The sequence below is a fragment of the Salvelinus namaycush genome, chromosome 31, assembly GCF_016432855.1.
Source record: "Salvelinus namaycush isolate Seneca chromosome 31, SaNama_1.0, whole genome shotgun sequence".
NCBI classification, from domain to species: Eukaryota; Metazoa; Chordata; class Actinopteri; order Salmoniformes; family Salmonidae; genus Salvelinus; species Salvelinus namaycush.
In genome coordinates this window covers 13,888,325-13,910,540 of record NC_052337.1, presented here as the reverse complement: position 1 = coordinate 13,910,540, position 22,216 = coordinate 13,888,325, and the positions used below count along the sequence as shown (strand labels likewise).

Below are 22,216 nucleotides of genomic sequence, written 5' to 3'. Positions count from 1 at the left end.
GTGGTTGAATCTGTGTTTAAAATTCCCTGCTCGACTGAGGGACCATACAAATAATTGTATATGTAGGGTACAGAGATTAAATAATCATTCAAAAATCATGTTAAAACTATTAACTACTATTAACTACTAATTTGACAATTTTCCTGTCCCGCTAAGCATTCTAAATGTAATGAGTACTTTTGGGTGTCAGGGAAAAGGTATGGGAGTAAAAGTACATATTTTCTTCAGGAATGTATTGGAGTAAAAGTATAAGTTCTAAACAAAATTATAGTAAAGTACAGATACCCCCAAAAAACTACTTAAGTAGTACTTCAAAGTATTTTTACTTAGTTACTGCTCTCAGAGAACTAAGTAGTAATGCTAGGTTTTACACAGTTAAATGTAACAAATAATTATTTTTCATAAATAAAGGACATCAATATTTCAAAAATACAATATTTCAATACAGTAATATGAGATCTGTAAGCTATGTAAAACATTTACATTTTAGTTAATTAGCAGATGATCTTATCCAGAGCGACTTACAGTACGTGTATTCATCTTAAAATAGCTAGGTGAGACAACCACATATCACAGTCAATCAAATATACAGGATTTGAACATTCCATTCCAGCTAAACAATGGATATACACTGAGTGTACAAAACATTAAGAACACCTGCTATTTCCATGATATAGACTGACCTAGTGAATCCAGGTGAAAACTATGATCCCTTATTGATGTCACCTGTTAAATCTACTTCAATCAGTGTAGATGAAGGGGAGGAGTCAGGTTGAAGAAGGATTTAAGCCATGAGACAATTGAGACAAAGATTGTGTATGTGTGCCATTGAGAGGGTGAATGGGAAAGACAAAATATTTAAGTACCTTTGAACAGGGTATTGTAGTAGGTGCCAGTAGCACCAGTTTGAGTGTGCCATGAACTGCAATGCTGATGGGTTTTTCAAGCTCAACAGTTTCCAGTGTGTATCAATAATGGTACAACACTCAAAGGACCTCCAGCCAACTGGACATAACTGTGGGAATGGAAGAAGTGGAGTCCACATGGGCCAACCTCCCTGTGGAATGCTTTTGATACCTTGTAGAGTCCATGCCCTGACGAATTGAGGCTGTTCTGAGGGCAAAAGGGGGTGCAACTCAATATTTGGAAGGTGTTCATAATGTATTGTGTATAGCGTTTTGGAAAAAATATATATTTTCATACACTTCTAAAATCCATGAATAACAAATCTGAGAACAGTAGTATTTACACACACATGAAGGTACCCATAAGCAATCATTTCTGATGAAAAAACACAAAGGTGGGGGGAAAAAGGTGGATATAGCGTTTTGGAAGTAAACTCTTAATTTATTCCAGGTTTATTTCTATCACTTGACACTCATCAAATGTTGTAAAACTAACCCCCTGTGATTTTCTCTGACATTCAGATAATCTAAGACTGACAGTTAGGTTTCCCGAGAGAGTGTGTGTGCGTGTGCGCGTGCGTGCGTGCGTGCGATGCTCTCTTCCAAGGCAACTACTGTCACATGAGGAGGTTGCGCTCTGTGCTCGTGGAGCTCGCTGCAAATGTGACCGAGAGAGAGAGAGAGCGAAGAAGAGGAGAAGAACAGAGAGAGAGGCAGAGGGGGAGAAAAGGAGAGACAGAGAGGTGTTTTGGTAGAAACGATACATTCTGCCACATGCTGCAACGACAAGCCTATCTCATCAGCATCCACTGCGCGCTCAAGGGATGAGAATAGCCGAATTGAATCCAGTGGGGGAAATAGGTCTAATATGTGAATAAGGAGTTTGACAGCAGTATGCGTCCGTAGTGAAGAGGAACAAATAGGAAAACAAGCTCTCTGAGTGCTGGACTGATATCGCATGGGGACATGAACAGTGTGGACCCCGCTTCTACCAAACTGTTGACTTTCAACCAACGGTAAATGAACACATTTCGGTCCGTCAGCTAAGTGTTTGCGACTACTATGACCATATTAGTAGACTTGTGTGTTTGTTGTGTATCTGTTGAATGCAGGTCTCTGGTGTTGTCATATGGCGATCGTAGTTTAGGCTACTGTCACTGCAGCATTTTTGTATGGAATGAAAAAAATTCCTTCTCGCCCAAATGTTCAACAAGCAGCAGAAATAAACAAACTCATTAGGCTTTGGACCTATTCATTCATAGTAAAAGTAAACCATGTAATAATAGTGTTATAAATAGTAACGTACGTTACATAAACATTTGAATGTTAAATGTTTTATGAATGTGTAGGCTCTCCAAATGTTCGCTATTTATGTTGCATTTCTGAGCGACCGCTTGTGAACCATTCTCTCTGTTGCAATGATGTTTGTTTCCTCTGCAAAACGAGATATTCAAAGCTATTTGAACCTTTGAATCTACAAGTCACCACCAGTCTGAAGTGTCTGAAGCGTTCGACTAGATAGAAGCTACCTGTTTTTGGGAGCTCCGGTGCACAGCCCTGCCGCTACCGTGGCCGCTAATCGATAACACTGTTTCGGGGCATATAGTTGAACGTTGTCAATATTATGAAAGCAACACTGAATTAGTTCGGCGAAACGTGTATTGGTGTATTGAATTAGTTGTTTGCTGGGGTGGTACTGGTAGGCAATGTCCACGAACAAACACGGAAAGAACATAAATTATTCATCATAGTGCTTTTTTAGTTCACGGTAGAATGGAGTTGTATGCGCCAGGCAGCGAAGCCCTGAGAGCATGACAGCATAATACTATTAGTGTGCTCGCGCTCAGGAAAACATCAATACCGATATGGAAATATGTTATCCAAATGAATTGTTATCTGGCTTGCAGACTACCTCAGTTATGATGCGTGGGAGTGCATCATGTTTTAATTACCAACCACAAGATTTATCAAGTCTAAAACATGCATTACTGCAGCAAAATAGGAGTATAATCTCTCTCTCGTCCGCTCTCTCCATCTCTCTCTCTCTCTCTGCTCCTGTAGGAAACCATTCAGTCAGTGTAAGAATGCAGCTTCATCTGCAGTGACCCAATCCTTCCAGAAAAAAACAACATGATCAGGGTTTCCCCTACCTTGACAGCATATAGAGTCCCACGGTGGAGGTGTCATAATACCCATAAAACCTAGCAGTCAAACAGGGGGATGATTCCAATAGTTTTTCCACCATTCATTTTTCCCATAGGGGATTTTAGAAACACTTCAAATAAGGGCTGTGTTTCATGTAGGTTTACCCTGGCATGGCGTTTTAAAAGTAATTTAAATCTCTCTAGGATAAGGTCACTTTTATCAATATATTCGGCTCCATTTACTCTCAGATTTGAAAATGCTAATTAGCATAACCGTAGAAATCATGCAAGACTACAAATCCCTGCAAGCTGCTGCAGGTCATCTCTAGCTGTCACCTTTGCTAACAGGTATTGTGTCAATTTAAAACTTGTCCAAGACAGTTCAAAGTTCTCATTGAGATCATCATGGCATTTGTAGTTCTTTATGATAGCCATATTAGCAGCTAATTAGCAGATAATTAGCACTTCATACTGGCAAATATATTGATAAAACCTTGTCCTAGAGAGATTTACACGGTTATCAAAACTTCACGCCAGGGTAAGCCTACACGAAACATTCTTTATTTTAAGTGTTTCTAAAATCCCTTATGGGAACAATGAATGGTGGAAGAACGATTGGAACCATTTCCTTGCTTGACTGCTAGGTTTTATGGGTATTATGACTCATACTGTGGTATTCTGTATATGTGGGGGACCAGGTGGATGCCAATACTTCAGCATATTTTAAAGTGATCAAACATGTACATTATAGAAATCAATGCTGGTGATAATCAGCAGTGTTGATTCAGAAGGTTGGCATTTATTGTCATGAATCTTGCCCTGGAGGCAGCTCTACAGAGTGGTCACTAGCTGGCACAGTCACAAAGTCATAAAATCTGATTTTAAACCTAACCTTAACCACACTGCTAAGCCTAATTCCTAACCCTAACATTAAATGAAGACCAAAAAGCTAATTTTGTTTTCTTGAATTTTTATGATATAGCCAATTTTGAATTTGCAGCTGGCCCATCTAGTGGGAACCTTTAGGCCAAGATTCATGACAATAAAGGTCAACCTGTGTGGATTCACTTGTCTTGCCTACAATAGGCTTTTGAGGTTCAGGAAATAAAACATTTGATAGGTGTTATGAAGCATTTTTGTGACCCTCAACCTTTAAAGATGCACTCCAGCTATTTTTTGACCTTGTTGAAAAACAATATCCCAGGTATAAATACAATAACGTACACACACTTAAGTGTAAAAAAGTGCAAATATATTTTGAGTGCCAACTTCTTGGAGTAGCCCATTCAAGGAGTTGGTCTGATGGTGCCCTCTGATGTCATCGGCCTCCCCTCTTGCTTGAGGAGCAATAGAGAAGAAAAGAGGAACGCCCCCCCACCCCCCCCATGTACTGAATCCTTTCATTCCTGGACCACCTACTGAGAGGTGTCTTTTATTAAACACATTTTTGCCCATTTTAATGGAAATATGATACATATATTAATCTATTAAGTTAGCAATTGTTAACCCGCAATTATTTGATATTGATATAAAAATGTCTCCATTGGGCCTTTAGACATGAATAACTCACTAGTAACGTAGCTGATTGTGTTCCACATTGAGGAGCTGGACCTCCTTCCCTCACTCGCACACACACACACAAACACACACACGCGTGCACACACAAACACACACACACACGTTTGTTTTACTATCCTTGTGAAGACCAAAACATTTATTCACATTCAAAATCCTATTTTCCCTAAACAGAACCTTTAACCTAACCTTAACCCCAAACCCTAAAACTAAACGCCCCCCCCCCCCCCCCCCCCCCCCACCCACCCACACACACACACACACACACACACACACACAAAACACTTTAACCCCTACCTGTAACCTCCAAATACCTTTTTATGCTGCACTGCCCAATGTACTGAAAAGCCAAAGATGAGGGGATGAAGGGAACGAGGGATGAGCTTAACCAGAAAGACTCCAGTTGTATTTTTTTCATTAACTTAGAGAGGATAGGTGAAGGGCAATAGGGCGGACTCATCCCTCTATCACCCTCCTCCAGGACACTCCTGTGAGAGGTGAAAGACAGAAGGATGAGAAGAAAGAATAACAAGGCAGTAAATTCCAGTAGATGAGTTTATTACAGATGGAAGGAGAGAGAGACTGGGAGAAAGAGAGGAGGGGGGAGAATACATTTATCCATAAGCTTGGCCAGGCATAACCACTACTCTAAATTCCTCTCCAACATTGTTCCACTACAGAGAAAGAGAGGGAGGGGGAAAGAGAGTGAGACTGATAGAGAGAGAGATAGGGGAGAGAAAGAGAGAGGTGGGAGAGAGAGAGGGGGGAGAGTGAGAGGAAGGAAAGAGAGAGGGGGAGAAAGAGAGAAACGTTGGCATATCAACTTAGACATAGTTCACATTATGTTCATATTCACAGATCAACTCTCTCCCATATTGTATTACTATTGTACCACCAACCGGTCATACACAGACACACACACACACACACACACACACACACACAATTTCAGACAGATTATCTCTAAGTATACCTAGCAGCACTTTGATGTGTTCCAACAACAGCAGGATGACAGCCCAGCAACATAGACAGCATCCAGACTCTGACAGGCTCTCTTTCTCATCCTCCACAGTGTTATACAGGAAGCCTTGCTGTGTCTGTCTAAGCCTCGATATCCACTCTTTCTCTGGAAAATATAGTTGTAGATATACCGGTTTGCAATATTTCGGAATCGTCTAACTTTTGAGGACACTTCACTCTAGTTCTGCTCTCAAGGGTTTGATGCTTTGTCTTTGCATATACAGTGCCTCGTGAAAGTATACACACCACTTGCACAGCTTTCATATTTTGCTCCCTTAAATTACATCCAAAAAGGAATTACATTGGAAAATACTCGGTTTTCAAGTATTGTGGTGGCAGCATCATGTTATGGGTATGCTTTTCACCATCAGGGACTGGGGAGTTTTTCAGGATCAAAATAAATATAAAAGGAGCAAAGCCTTGTAAAATGTTAGAGGAAAACCTGCCTCAGTCTTCTGAATACCCGGGGATAGAGTTTTACTTTCCACCCCCACTCTTAATATTACTGTCCCTCAATTATACCCTGATGAAGACAGCTTGGCTGTTGAAACGTTGGTTGTTAAATTATTTCATCTGAGCTCCTAGAATGTGAGGCTGTCCTTTTCTTTTTCAAGTGTTCTACTCCGCTAGCCAGCACCTCGCCTAAACAGGTGTTCTACTCCGCTAGCCAGCACCTCGCCTAAACAGGTGTTCTACTCCGCTAGCCAGCACCTCGCCTAAACAGGTGTTCTACTCCGCTATCCAGCACCTCGACTAAACAGGTGTTCTACTCCGCTATCCAGCACCTCGACTAAACAGGTGTTCTACTCCGCTATCCAGCACCTCGACTAAACAGGTGTTCTACTCCTCGACTAAACAGGTGTTCTACTCCGCTATCCAGCACCTCGACTAAACAGGTGTTCTACTCCGCTATCCAGCACCTCGACTAAACAGGTGTTCTACTCCGCTATCCAGCACCTCGACTAAACAGGTGTTCTACTCCGCTATCCAGCACCTCGCCTAAACAGGTGTTCTACTCCGCTAGCCAGCACCTCGCCTAAACAGGTGTGTGTTTCTTCCGCCTCCACATCAATGATTCCGAGCCAAATTTACTGAGCTTGAGCAATTTGGACAAAAACAATGGATATATGTTGCCCTAAGAGTTGTGCAGAGGTATAATCGTATTCAAAATGATTTACAGCTGTAATTGCTGCTAAATATGCTTCCACCAAAAATGAACTCTGGGGTGTGAAGACATACGCAATCAAGACATCTTCGTTTAAAATAAAATACAAAATAAAAAATAGTTTGAAAATGTGAATTAAATTGAATTGAATGACAAATGAAATGTTAAGGCAGCATAATGTGAAAACTGCAAGGCGTGTGCAGCCGTTCAGTAGGCCTTGTAGCTGCTTTACCCTGTAGCTGCTTTACCCTGTAGCTGCTTTACCCTGTAGCTGCTTTACCTTGTAGCTGCTTTACCCTGTAGCTGCTTTACCCTGTAGCTGCTTTACCCTGTAGCTGCTTTACCCTGTAGCTGCTTTACCTTGTAGCTGCTTTACCCTGTAGCTGCTTTACCTTGTAGCTGCTTTACCTTGTAGCTGCTTTACCCTGTAGCTGCTTTACCCTGTAGCTGCTTTACCTTGTAGCTGCTTTACCTTGTAGCTGCTTTACCCTGTAGCTGCGTTACCTTGTAGCTGCTTTACCTTGTAGCTGCTTTACCTTGTAGCTGCTTTACCCTGTAGCTGCTTTACCTTGTAGCTGCTTTACCCTGTAGCTGCTTTACCTTGTAGCTGCTTTACCTTGTAGCTGCTTTACCTTGTAGCTGCTTTACCCTGTAGCTGCTTTACCTTGTAGCTGCTTTACCTTGTAGCTGCTTTACCCTGTAGCTGCTTTACCTTGTAGCTGCTTTACCTTGTAGCTGCTTTACCTTGTAGCTGCTTTACCCTGTAGCTGCTTTACCTTGTAGCTGCTTTACCTTGTAGCTGCTTTACCCTGTAGCTGCTTTACCTTGTAGCTGCTTTACCTTGTAGCTGCTTTACCCTGTAGCTGCTTTACCTTGTAGCTGCTTTACCTTGTAGCTGCTTTACCTTGTAGCTGCTTTACCCTGTAGCTGCTTTACCTTGTAGCTGCTTTACCTTGTAGCTGCTTTACCCTGTAGCTGCTTTACCTTGTAGCTGCTTTACCTTGTAGCTGCTTTACCTTGTAGCTGCTTTACCCTGTAGCTGCGTTACCTTGTAGCTGCTTTACCTTGTAGCTGCTTTACCTTGTAGCTGCTTTACCCTGTAGCTGCTTTACCTTGTAGCTGCTTTACCTTGTAGCTGCTTTACCTTGTAGCTGCTTTACCATGTAGCTGCTTTACCTTGTAGCTGCTTTACCCTGTAGCTGCTTTACCCTGTAGCTGCTTTACCTTGTAGCTGCTTTACCTTGTAGCTGCTTTACCCTGTAGCTGCTTTACCTTGTAGCTGCTTTACCCTGTAGCTGCTTTACCTTGTAGCTGCTTTACCTTGTAGCTGCTTTACCTTGTAGCTGCTTTACCTTGTAGCTGCTTTACCTTGTAGCTGCTTTACCTTGTGCTTCCGAGTGGAGCAGACGATCTTTACCTTGTGCTTCCGAGTGGAGCAGACGATCTTTACCTTGTGCTTCCGAGTGGAGCAGACGATCTTTACCTTGTGCTTCCGAGTGGAGCAGACGATCTTTACCTTGTGCTTCCGAGTGGAGCAGACGATCTTTACCTTGTGCTTCCGAGTGGAGCAGACGATCTTTACCTTTGGGAACTATGCTATTGGGAACTGTATGTGAAAACAAATATGATTAAAAGTCGATGGCTTATGGTAGCATCGTTTGAGCGGAAAATGAGCGGAAAATAGTTTTGGTATAGAGGCGGGGGTGGAAGTGCATTGGCGTGGTTCACTGTAGTTTCTTTGTGTGTGTGGGGGGGGGGGGGGGGGGGGGGGGGGCAAGCTTTCTTTTGGGGGGGGGGGGGGTCGATCAGCTTTAATATTGAAGATTGTAGATCTATCAAATTAATTGTTTGCATAATTTCTAATCTCTCTTATTTTTTAAATTGTTATATACTTTCCCCCCTACCATCCCTACCCTGATTGGAGTGAACTAACAGACAACAATACTTCTACTGCTACTTACAGCTATTTTCCTCACATGTACGGTACGTGTTCTTCAAGAATAAACATATATTCCTAATTTCCTCTTTCTGCAAGTGCTGGATTTTCAACCACAGCGGCCATTCATTCTGATCTTAACTCCAACCCTCCGATGTCCACAGATTAACCCATCTTTCCCAGTACAATTACATTTAGCTATTTCATTTAGCAAAAAATCCCTCCATTTTACTGTGATGTCTTACGAGGCTCCTGACCTTCCTTATTTGTATTGATATTTCTATTGATATTGCCCTAAAAATAAATACTTTACCCCAGAGTATAATGATATTTCCCATTGACTAGTCGTGGTTTTTCAGATCCCCTAACAATGCAGTTTACAGGTCCATCTGGTCCAGGTCCATCTGAACCCTGATATTATGACATAACAACCATTCCTGGACCTGACTCCCAAAGCGAGCCACCGATGGACAGCACCAGAAACTATGTTCTATTGATTCTGTTTCCTCATGGCAGTCTGCACAAGACTGTATGTTCAACACCCCATATATTGAGCATTTTTTTTGTAGCAAGTATTTTATATAATAGCTTAAATTGAAACAAAAAGATTGATGTGTCAGTTGTTGTTTTATATGTCAGTTCCTACACTCGATGCAAAGGTATTGGGGAATCTAAGACCTGTTCCCAACTGTTCCCTTTTGACTTTAAGTTAAACTGATACTTTTTTTGATTTAAGCCATTTATGATTTTTAATGGGAGGCAGACAGACTAATAATTTAATTTCTTCTTTAAGTAATTGTCTTTTCCAATTTTGTGGCAGAGCCACGATGAGTTGGTTCTAAATTTGTATTGAGCATACAGTACACACTGTTGTTAGTTGCTTGTGTGACATACTTTTACCGTACTTGTTTACAATGTCCTTCATAAATATCATACCCTTGTAAATTCCATCCAAGAAAATATTAGTTTATCTATCAGTACATTGGAGTATTATTTGCTGTAATATTGGATCTGCCTGTTCTTGAGGATGCCATTGGTTGAACAGGTTTAATTGGGCCTGAGATGTGAAGGAGATTCCCCCTGCTCCCTCCCGTAGATCTCAAACAAATTCCTGTAACACTCCTGTGTGTGGGTGAGCAGTCTGCTCTCACAGGCAGACTCCATCTATCATTGTGGACATAATGCAATCAGGGTCCTCGTCTCAATCAGGACTGGTGCTGGATGCTGCTGCTGCTGGCTAGCTAGCCCTACCACAGAGAGAGAACAATAGAGAGAGGGATGGAGAGAGAGGGTGATAGAGAGAGATGGAGAGAGAGAGAGGGTAAGAGAGAGAGGGTGAGGGAGAGAAATTAGAGAGACTATCATAGATACCTAGAAGGAGGAGAGAGAAAGACTAGCATAGATACCTAGAAGGAGGAGAGAGAGAGACTATCATAGATACCTTGAAATAGAGAGAGAGAGACTATCATAGATACCTAGAAGGAGGAGAGCGGGAGAGAAAGACTATCATAGATACCTAGAAGGAGAGAGAGAGAGACTATCATAGATACCTAGAAGGGGGAGAGTGGGAGAGAAAGACTATCATAGATACCTAGAAGGAGAGAGAGAGAGACTATCATAGATACCTAGAAGGGGGAGAGCGGGAGAGAAAGACTATCATAGATACCTAGAAGGAGAGAGAGAGAGACTATCATAGATACCTAGAAGGAGAGAGAGAAAGACTATTCATAGATACCTAGAAGGAGAGAGAGAAAGACTATCATAGATACCTAGAAGGAGAGAGAGAGAGACTATCATAGATACCTAGAAGGAGAGAGAGAGAGACTATCATAGATACCTAGAAGGAGGAGAGCGGGAGAGAAAGACTATCATAGATACCTAGAAGGAGAGAGAGAAAGACTATCATAGATACCTAGAAGGAGAGAGAGAGAGACTATCATAGATACCTAGAAGGGGGAGAGCGGGAGAGAAAGACTATCATAGATACCTAGAAGGAGAGAGAGAGAGACTATCATAGATACCTAGAAGGAGGAGAGCGGGAGAGAAAGACTATCATAGATACCTAGAAGGAGGAGAGAGACTATCATAGACACATAGAAGGGGGAGAGGGAGAGAGACTATCATAGATACCTAGAAGGAGGAGAGAGAGACTATCATAGATACCTAGAAGGAGGAGAGAGAGAGACTATCATAGATACCTAGAAGGAGGAGAGAGAGAGAGACTATCATAGATACCTATAAGGAGGAGAGAGAGAGAGACTATCATAGATACCTAGAAGGAGGAGAGAGAGAGAGAGAGAGACTATCATAGATACCTAGAAGGAGGAGAGAGAGAGAGACTATCATAGATACCTAGAAGGAGGAGAGGGAGAGAGACTATCATAGATACCTAGAAGGGGGAGAGGGAGAGAGACTATCATAGATACCTAGAAGGGAGAGAGGGAGAGAGACTATCATAGATACCTAGAAGGAGGAGAGAGAGAGACTATCATAGATACCTAGAAGGAGGAGAGAGGGAGAGAGACTATCATAGATACCTAGAAGGGGGAGAGGGAGAGAGACTATCATAGATACCTAGAAAGAGAGAGAGAGACACTATCATAGATACCTAGAAGGAGGAGAGAGACTATCATAGATACCTAGAAGGGGGAGAGGGAGAGAGACTATCATAGATACCTAGAAGGGGGAGAGGGATAGAGACTATCATAGATACCTAGAAAGAGAGAGAGAGACACTATCATAGATACCTAGAAGGGGGAAAGGAAGAGAGAGAGAGAGACGTAGAGCCGAGTAGCCACCTGTAGGAGTGAGTGAGTGAGTGAGTGTGTCAGTCTCCTGATGGAGGAGAGAGAGAGGAGAGACTGACCACCATGCGTCTGTGTTGCAGCTCTGCCTCGGAGGACTTGGGCTGCAGGCGTGGAGACTTCAGCCGAAAACACTATGGCTCCGTCGAGCTGGTGAGTAACCTCCTATTGACATTCTATTCCCCGCTCTCCTCTTCTATCTCTCCCTCTTCTCCTCCTTTCTCTGTCCACCTCCTTCTCTCTCTCCCCTTCTATCTCTCCCTCTTCTCCTACTTTCTCTCCCCTTCTTCCCTATTTCCCCTCCTGTCTTTCCCTCCTCTCCTCCTTTCCGTGCCCCCTCCCCCTCTCTATCTTCCTCTCCCATTCAATGGATTGATGGAGGGAGGGTTAGAGAGAGAGAGAGAGAGAGGTGAGTCATGACTGTCTGGGTGTGGTCCATTGGTCCAGTTTAATAGTGCCTAGCACCCTGTAGCGTGGCTCACAGAGGCTTACAGAAACAGCTAAGCTCAGGACCACAGATTATGACATCACCTTCTACTGTTATGACATCACCTGCTGCATCTGAAATGGCACCACATTCCCTATAATATAAGGCCTGTTTAGTGCAGGGCTCTTCTGAAAAGTAGTACACTATTCAGGGCATAGGGTGCCTTTACTCAGACTTTTGTTTACTATACAAACGAACTGTCAAGTTTGTCAAGTTATTATGGTGTTATAATTGCTTATTCTATTAGCCAGCCTTGTGGTTTTGCTCCTATTGAAGTTGTTGAGTCACTGTCATGTTGATAGTGTGTGTAGCCTACTGTATATGTTGTCACAGCGCAGCGGAGGTTAAAATTAGCCCTTGGCTCTGTGTGTGTGTTTGTGTGCGTGTGTGTGTGTGTGTGTGTGTGTGTGTGTGTGTGTGTGTGTGTGTGTGTGTGTGTGTGTGTGTGTGTGTGTGTGTGTGTGTGTGTGTGTGTGTGTGTGTGTGTGTGTGTGTGAGAGAGAGAGAGAGAGAGAGAGGCCTGTCTGTGTGTTCTGATAACACCCAGGGGGAGAGGAAGTGGCTAGGGTCCTCTCTTGACTAACTTCCTCCCAGAGACACAGTGGTGTTTGTCTTGTTAGCGCTAAGCGCTAACGCCCACGCTAGCGCTGCACCGTGTCAGATTAACCCTGAGGAGAAACCACACGCTGCCTATCAGCAGCAGCAGACTGACACAGGACACAATGGGCAGTGTGTGTGTGTGTAGTATCCAAACACTGCAGTGAGAGAGGAATATGATAAAATACTGGCATTTTCATGCTGAATACCTGAATATTCAGATTAGAGATGTCACCTCGAACTGTGACATGATTGTTCCAATGTCCTATATGGAATACACTGTTGTGGTGAACTGTTTTATTTCCTATCTGGAACACAGTGGCTGCGTTTAGACAGGTAGCTAAATTCTGATCTGTTTTCCACTAATTGGCCTTTGACCAATCCCATCAGATCTTTTAATATCAGATCTTTTTCAGAGATGATCTGATTGGTCAAAAGACCAATTAATGAAAAAAATATCAGAATTGTGCTGCCCGTCTAAACACAGACAGTGTGTTCCAGATAGGGAATAAAACAGTTCACTAACACTGTCTGCGTTTAGACAGGCAGCCCAATTCTGATATTTTTTACACTTTTTGGTCTTTTGACCAATCAGATCAGCTCTGAAAAGATCCGATGTAAAAAGATCTGATGTGATTGGTCAAAAGAGCAATTAGTGGAAAAAAATATCAGAATTGGGCTGCCTGTGTGAACGCAGCCAGAGTAGTGTTGAATTGTTTCAGCAGTGTAATGGTTAACTGTTGGTTCAGTGAGTCTCCTAAGTTTAGAAGTAGTTTTAATCTGTCCTTGTCACTGTCATTTCTGTTTGCTCCTAGGAGGTTTAGGCCGGGTTGCTGATGCTGTAAATCACTATATGACCAATATATTTGTAAAAAGCACTAATCGGTACTAATGCCATTTTATTGATTAACAGAATTGAATAAGTCTGCTATGCGCCAGTCCCCTATGCACAAATTCAAACCTGAATAAACCCAGCCCCATGTGACCTAAAATGTTAATGTCAGGAAGGACACTATGTCTGGATTCCACTATGGTTCCACCAATATGTAAAATGTATGCATGCATGACTATAAGTCGCTTTGGATAAAAGTGTCTGCTAAATGGCATATATGATTTATTATATTATCCATTATTACATACCTCCACCTCCTGTCTCTCTATTTCCATCTTTCAGCTCAGGGACTTCTTAGATAGCACATGTGGCCTCCTCCATCCACCCAGCAAGCACACTACTGGAACCAGTCCAGAGATGCTGTTGCATAAGTGTCTCCTGCGTGTTTTGGAACTGCGTGTTATAGTATACCTAGGGCAGAACCGTTGACATTCTACCCAGTGTGGAACAGGCTTCCTGGCCTGTACAGTAAAGTGCACTGCATATTATCTGGATCTATCTGGATCTAGGGCTGAACTTCTAGGGTGTAGAAGCAGCACAGTTTAGAACGTAGCCACATTCTTGACCTGTACTGCAAAGTCTATTGGGCAGAGATGTTCATTCTGTGTCAAAGAGAATATTACCTCTGTGTCTGTATTGTAGCGCCAGCTATTAGACAGTTTGATCATACTGACCTCACTGCAAAGCCTCCTAGGACCATACACTACTCAGCACTGCTTAGAGAGAGAGACAAAGTTGCATCTCTATACTGTAGGTGTGTGTGCAAGTGTGCTTGCATGTAAGCACTTGTGTTTGTGTGTGTGAGTGTGTGCGTGCCCGTGTGTGTCTGTGTGTCTCAGCAGACCGTGCGTGTCACTGTGCCTGAGGGCCTCCTCATTACAGGGAGAAGAGAGAGAGACAAAGAATGTTTAATCAATACCCACCAGCAAGCAGGACCTGATGAATCAATACCCACCAGCAGGCAGGACCTGATGAATCAATACCCACCAGCAGGCAGGACCTGATGAATCAATACCCACCAGCAAGCAGGACCTTGATGAATCAATACCCACCAGCAGGCAGGACCTGATGAATCAATACCCACCAGCAAGCAGGACCTTGATGAATCAATACCCACCAGCAGGCAGGACCTGATGAATCAATACCCACCAGCAGGCAGGACCTGATGAATCAATACCCACCAGCAGGCAGGACCTGATGAATCAATACCCACCAGCAGGCAGGACCTGATGAATCAATACCCACCAGCAAGCAGGACCTTGATGAATCAATACCCACCAGCAGGCAGGACCTGATGAATCAATACCCACCAGCAGGCAGGACCTGATGAATCAATACCCACCAGCAAGCAGGACCTTGATGAATCAATACCCACCAGCAGGCAGGACCTGATGAATCAATACCCACCAGCAGGCAGGACCTGATGAATCAATACCCACCAGCAAGCAGGACCTTGATGAATCAATACCCACCAGCAGGCAGGACCTGATGAATCAATACCCACCAGCAGGCAGGACCTGATGAGTCAATACCCACCAGCAGGCAGGACCTGGTGAATCAATACCCACCAGCAAGTAGGACCTGATGAATCAATACCCACCAGCAAGCAGGACCTGGTGAATCAATACCCACCAGCAAGTAGGACCTGATGAGTCAATACCCACCAGCAGGCAGGACCTGGTGAATCAATACCCACCAGCAAGTAGGACCTGATGAGTCAATACCCACCAGCAAGCAGGACCTGATGAATCAATACCCACCAGCAAGTAGGACCTGATGAATCAATACCCACCAGCAAGCAGGACCTGATGAATCAATACCCACCAGCAGGCAGGACCTGATGAATCAATACCCACCAGCAGGCAGGACCTGATGAATCAATACCCACCAGCAGGCAGGACCTGATGAATCAATACCCACCAGCAAGCAGGACCTGATGAATCAATACCCACCAGCAAGCAGGACCTGATGAATCAATACCCACCAGCAAGCAGGACCTGATGAATCAATACCCACCAGCAAGCAGGACCTGATGAATCAATACCCACCAGCAAGCAGGACATGATGAATCAATACCCACCAGCAGGCAGGACCTGATGAATCAATACCCACCAGCAAGCAGGACCTGATGAATCAATACCCACCAGCAGGCAGGACCTGATGAATCAATACCCACCAGCAGGCAGGACCTGATGAGTCAATACCCACCAGCAAGCAGGACCTGATTAATCAATACCCACCAGCAAGCAGGACCTGATGAATCAATACCCCCCAGCAGGCAGGACCTGATGAATCAATACCCACCAGCAGGCAGGACCTGATGAATCAATACCCACCAGCAGGCAGGACCTGATGAATCAATACCCACCAGCAAGCAGGACCTTGATGAATCAATACCCACCAGCAGGCAGGACCTGATGAATCAATACCCACCAGCAGGCAGGACCTGATGAATCAATACCCACCAGCAGGCAGGACCTGATGAATCAATACCCACCAGCAAGCAGGACCTGATGAATCAATACCCACCAGCAGGCAGGACCTGATGAATCAATACCCACCAGCAGGCAGGACCTGATGAATCAATACCCACCAGCAAGCAGGACCTGATGAATCAATACCCACCAGCAGGCAGGACCTGATGAATCAATACCCACCAGCAAGTAGGACCTGATGAATCAATACCCACCAGCAGGCAGGACCTGATGAATCAATACCCACCAGCAGGCAGGACCTGATGAATCAATACCCACCAGCAAGCAGGACATGATGAATCAATACCCACCAGCAGGCAGGACCTGATGAATCAATACCCACCAGCAAGCAGGACCTGATGAATCATTCACACAAGAATGAACGTATGCCCATACAAACACACAGAGAGAGAGAACGAGAGAGAGTAACTTTCCAGGTTTGAAAAGCCAATACTGTTTTTGTTGGAGGGGGAGGCATAGCGGTAGGGGCAGCAGGGCGGTAGAGGAGGCAGGGCGGTAGGGGAGGCAGGGCGGTAGAGGAGGCAGGGCGGTAGGGGCAGCAGGGCGGTAGAGGAGGCAGGGCGGTAGGGGAGGCAGGGCGGTAGAGGAGGCAGGGCGGTAGGGGAGGCAGGGCGGTAGGAGCGGCAGGGCGGTAAGGGAGGCAGGGCGGTAGAGGAGGCAGGACGGTAGGGGAGGCAGAGCGGTAGGGGCAGCAGGGCGGTAGGGGAAGCAGGGCGGTAGGGGAGGCAGGGCAGTAGGGTCAGAAGGGCAGTAGAGGAGGCAGGACGGTAGGAGCGGCAGGGCTGTAAGGTCAGCAGGACGGTAGGAGCGGCAGGGCGGTAAGGGAGGCAGGGCGGTAGGAGCGGCAGGGTGGTAAGGGAGGCAGGGCGGTAGGAGCGGCAGGGTGGTAGAGGAGGCAGGGCGGTAGGGGAGGCAGAGCCGTAGAGGAGGCAGGGCGGTAGACGAGGCAGGGCGGTTGAGGATGCAGGGCGGTAGAGGGGGCAGAGCGGTAGAGGAGGCAGAGCGGTACGGGAGGCAGGGTGGTAAGGGAGGCAGGGTGGTAGAGGAGACAGGGCGCTAGAGGAGGCAGAGCGGTAGGGGAAGCAGGGTGGTAGGGGAGGCAGGGTGGTAGGGGAGGCAGGGCAGTAGGGTCAGAAGGGCAGTAGAGGAGGCAGGGCGGTAGGGGAGGCAGGGCGGTAGGGGAGGCATTGGCGGTAGGGGCAGCAGGGCGGTAGAGGAGGCAGGGCGGTAGGGGAGGCAGGGCGGTAGGGTCAGAAGGGCAGTAGGGGAGGCAGGGCGGTAGGGGAGGCAGGGCGGTAGGAGCGGCAGGGCGGTAGGGGAGGCAGGGCGGTAGGGGAGGCAGAACGGTAGAGGAGGGAGGGCGGTAGAGGAGGCAGGGTGGTAGGGGAGGCAGAGCGTTAGGGGAGGCAGAGCGGTAGGGGAGGCAGAGCGGTAGGGGAGGCAGGGCGGTAGGGGAGGCAGAGCGGTAGGGGAGGCAGAGCGGTAGGGGAGGCAGAGCGGTAGGAGCGGTACGGGAGGCAGGGTGGTAGGGGAGGCAGGGCGGTAGAGGAGGCAGGGCGGCAGGGGAGGCAGAGCGGTAGGGGAGGCAGTGCGGTCGAGGAGGCAGAGCGGTAGGGGAGGCAGAGCGGTAGGGGAGGCAGTGCGGTCGAGGAGGCAGAGCGGCAGAGGAGGCAGGGTGGTAGGGGAGGCAGAGCGGTAGCAGAGGCAGAGCGGTAGAGGAGGCAGGGTGGTAGGGGAGGCAGAGCGGTAGGGGCAGCAGGGCGGTAGGGGAGGCAGGGTGGTAGGGGCAGCAGGGCGGTAGAGGAGGCAGAGCGGTAGGGGCAGCAGGGCGGTAGGGGAGGCAGAGCGGTAGGGGCAGCAGGGCGGTAGAGGAGTCAGGGTGGTAGGGGCAGCAGGGCGGTAGAGGAGTCAGGGTGGTAGGGGCAGCAGGGCGGTAGAGGAGGCAGGGTGGCAGGGGCAGCAGGGCGGTAGAGGAGGCAGAGGGGTAGGGGCAGCAGGGCGGTAGAGGAGGCAGGGTGATAGGGGCAGCAGGGCGGTAGAGGAGGCAGAGCGGTAGGGGCAGCAGGGCGGTAGGGGAGGCAGAGCGGTAGGGGAGGCAGAGCGGTAGGGGAGGCAGAGCGGTAGAGGAGGCAGGGAGGTAGGGGAGGCAGGGCGGTAGAGGAGGCAGGGCGGTAGGGGAAGCAGAGCGGTAGAGGAGGCAGGGTGGTAGGGAAGGTAGGGCGGTAGAGGAGGCAGGGTGGTAGGGGCAGCAGGGCGGTAGGGGAGGCAGAGCGGTAGGGGCAGCAGGGCGGTAGGGGAGGCAGAGCGGTAGGGGAGGCAGAGCGGTAGGGGAGGCAGAGCGGTAGAGGAGGCAGGGAGGTAGGGGAGGCAGGGCGGTAGAGGAGGCAGGGCGGTAGGGGAAGCAGAGCGGTAGAGGAGGCAGGGTGGTAGGGAAGGTAGGGCGGTAGAGGAGGCAGAGCGGTAGAGGAGGCAGAGCGGTAGGGGCGGCAAAGCGTTAGACGGAGGCAGGGTGGTAGGGGAGGCAGGGCGGTAGAGGAGACAGAGCGGTAGGGGAGGCAGTGCGTTAGGGGAGGCAGGGTGGTAGGGGAGGCAGGGCAGTAGGGTCAGAAGGGCAGTAGAGGAGGCAGGGCGGTAGGAGCGGCAGAGCGGTAGAGGAGGCAGAGCGGTAGGGGAGACAGAGCGGTAGGGGAGGCAGTGCGTTAGGGGAGGCAGGGCGGCAGGGGAGGCAGAGCGGTAGGGGAGGCAGTGCGGTCGAGGAGGCAGAGCGGTAGGGGAGGCAGAGCGGTAGGGGAGGCAGTGCGGCCGAGGAGGCAGAGCGGCAGAGGAGGCAGGGTGGTAGGGGAGGCAGAGCGGTAGCGGAGGCAGAGCGGTAGAGGAGGCAGGGTGGTAGGGGCAGCAGGGCGGTAGAGGAGTCAGGGTGGTAGGGGCAGCAGGGCGGTAGAGGAGGCAGGGTGGCAGGGGCAGCAGGGCGGTAGAGGAGGCAGAGGGGTAGGGGCAGCAGGGCGGTAGAGGATGCAGGGTGATAGGGGCAGCAGGGCGGTAGAGGAGTCAGGGTGGTAGGGGCAGCAGGGCGGTAGAGGAGGCAGGGTGGCAGGGGCAGCAGGGCGGTAGAGGAGGCAGAGGGGTAGGGGCAGCAGGGCGGTAGAGGAGGCAGGGTGATAGGGGCAGCAGGGCGGTAGAGGAGGCAGAGCGGTAGGGGCAGCAGGGCGGTAGGGGAGGCAGAGCGGTAGGGGAGGCAGAGCGGTAGGGGAGGCAGAGCGGTAGAGGAGGCAGGGAGGTAGGGGAGGCAGGGCGGTAGAGGAGGCAGGGCGGTAGGGGAAGCAGAGCGGTAGAGGAGGCAGGGTGGTAGGGAAGGTAGGGCGGTAGAGGAGGCAGGGTGGTAGGGGCAGCAGGGCGGTAGGGGAGGCAGAGCGGTAGGGGCAGCAGGGCGGTAGGGGAGGCAGAGCGGTAGGGGAGGCAGAGCGGTAGGGGAGGCAGAGCGGTAGAGGAGGCAGGGCAGTAGGGTCAGAAGGGCAGTAGAGGAGGCAGGGCGGTAGGAGCGGCAGAGCGGTAGGGGCAGCAGGACGGTAGGTGAGGCAGGGCGGTAGGGGAGCCAGAGCGGTAGGGGAGGCAGGGCAGTAGGGTCAGAAGAGCAGTAGAGGAGGCAGAGCGGTAGGGGAGGAAGGGCGGTAAGGGAGGCAGGGCGGCAAGGGAGGCAGTGTGGTAGGGGGTAGGGGAGTTTGGGGGGTTGCCCTCCTCACCCTGTCAAGGTGTGTATTTCTGTATAAAATGCTATTAGCTTAATTTGATGTCAATTGAATCTGGGATGGTTTAATCAAAGGTTGTCAGGTTTGGGTGACATCACTTTAATGGTCGCTTGTTTGGCTTTATTGTACATCACACAATCAGGCTTTGCATTACTTTGAATGGAATTGCTGCTGACAGACAGAAGAATAAAGAGAAAGAGTGAGAGGAAGGAGAGGCTAGGAGTCTATGTAAGTCTGTGTGTATGTGTGTGCGTGCATGTGCGTACGTGTCTCTGTGTATGTAAAATAACTTATTGGTTTTAGTGTGTGTGTGTATGTGTGTTAGGCTCTCACCATCCTTAATGAAGGGGTTCAGTTTGATCCAGACCCAGTCATTCATGTAAAGAAAACATTTAGAAACATCCCTTCACACTCATTACTGACTGTTTTCTGCTTTCCATTCAAATCTATATATTTAGATTGTTTATTTGACCAGCTTTCCATAATGCAAAGTAAATAAATTCAAGTTAAAATAACACACACACACACACACACACACACACACACACACACACACACACACACACACACACACACACACACACGCAAACACACACACACCTCAGCTGGAAGGGAATGAGATGTGACAAGGCAGGCTGTGACATAAACAGAGGGCGACAGCTTTGGAGTGAAGCCGTCCTCTCTTCAGCATCCACCATGTGATTCTGGCCCCTCAGTGAGGCCACTCTCAGCCCCTGTCACCCCTCAATCCTTCCCTAACCTTCTCATCCCCCTCCCTAGAATGTTTTCAAAACTAGAACTCCACCTCCATTACACTCTCTGTCCTGTCTGCCAGCCCACATAGGGCTCCCATTATCCCCCCATGCCATCCTTACAGAATCATACCATAAACACACACACACACACACACACACACACACACACACACACACACACACACACACACACACACACACACACACACACACACACACACACAGACTAACACACACACACACACACAGACAGACACACGCATTAACACTGTATGTGTATGTGGCCTTTCTTGCCAATGTGGAATGGTTATCTAGTTAGCTGTGTTTACGCTAGTAGCATGCACCGGCAGAACAGAGAAGCTACTTCTGGTAAGACGAGGGGTGTGGGTGTGAGTCTATTTGTCAATAACAGCTGGTGCGCGATGTCTAATATTAAAGAAGTCTCGAGTTATTGCTTGCCTGAGGTAGAGTACCTTATGATAAGCTGACCACATTATCTACTGAGAGAGATCTCATCTATATTATTCGCAGCTGTCTATTTACCACCACAGAACGAAGCTGGCACTAAGACCGCTCTCAACCAACTCTATAAGGCCATAAGCAAAGAAGAAAATGCTCACCCAGAAGCGGCGCTCCTAGTGGCCGGGGATTTTAAATTAGGCAAACTTAAATCAGTTTTACCAAATTTTATCAGCATGTCACATGTGCAACCAGAGGATGCATACACAATTTTACCAGCATGCCACACACAGAGATACATACAAAGCTCTCCCGTGCCCTCCAGTTGGCAAATCTGCCCATAATTATATTCTCCTGATTCCTGCTTACAAGCAAAAACTAAAGCAGGAAGTACCAGTGACTCGCTCAATATGGAAGTGGTCGGATGACGCGGATGCTATACTACAGGACTGTTTTGCTAGCACAGACTGGAATATGTTCCGGGATTCTTCCAGTGGCATTGAGGAGTACACCACCTCAGTCATCTCCTTAGTCTTGGTTACGTTGAGGGATAGGTTGTTATTCTGGCACCACACGGCCAGGTCTCTGACCTCTTCCCTATAGGCTGTCTCGTCATTGTCGGTGATCAAGCCTTCCACTGTTGTGTCGTCTGCAAACTTAATGATGGTGTTGGACTTGTGTCTGGCCATGCAGTCGTGGGTGAACAGGGAGTACAGGAGGGGACTGAGCACGCACCCTTGGGGAGCTCCAGTGTTGAGGATCAGTGTGGCAGATGTGTTGCTACCTACCCTCACCACCTGGGGGCGACCCGTCAGGAAGTCCAGGATCCAGTTGCAGAGGGAGGTGTTTAGTCCCAGGTTCCTTAGCTTAGTGATGAGCTTTGAGGGTACTATGGTGTTGAACGCCCACAAAGCTCATCACTAAGCTAAGGACACTGTATTTGGTAAATATTTTCTTAACTCTTCTTGAACTGCACTGTTGGTTAAGGGCTTTAAGGGCTTGTAAGTAGGCATTTCACGGTAAGGTCTACACTTGTTGTACTCGGCACATGTGACAAATAAAGTTTGATTTGATTTGTATTGGTGACGTCACCTGTTCTCCTATCTAGAAGTAATTGTTTCCCATGCCAAGGGCCATGGCTTTTGTGGTGACACGTAACGTTGCTTCGATTGTGAAGTAAAAGTAACGTTGGGAACAAAACATTGCTATTATGCTAGGGCTAATATGCTATTATAG

General features: G+C 47.6%; 1 protein-coding gene across 1 annotated transcript in view; it reads left to right on the top strand.

Moving 5' to 3' along the window:
- The first annotated feature begins 1,643 nt into the window (after positions 1-1,643).
- Positions 1,644-22,216, top strand: part of LOC120026212 (GTPase-activating Rap/Ran-GAP domain-like protein 3) — an 80,937-nt gene continuing 60,364 nt past the window's right edge. Inside the window, exons 1-2 of the mRNA XM_038971036.1 lie at positions 1,644-1,921; positions 11,633-11,702. Of these exons, the coding sequence (XP_038826964.1) occupies positions 1,872-1,921; positions 11,633-11,702 (120 nt within the window). The 5' untranslated portion in view covers positions 1,644-1,871. The remainder of the gene's footprint in view (positions 1,922-11,632; positions 11,703-22,216) is intronic.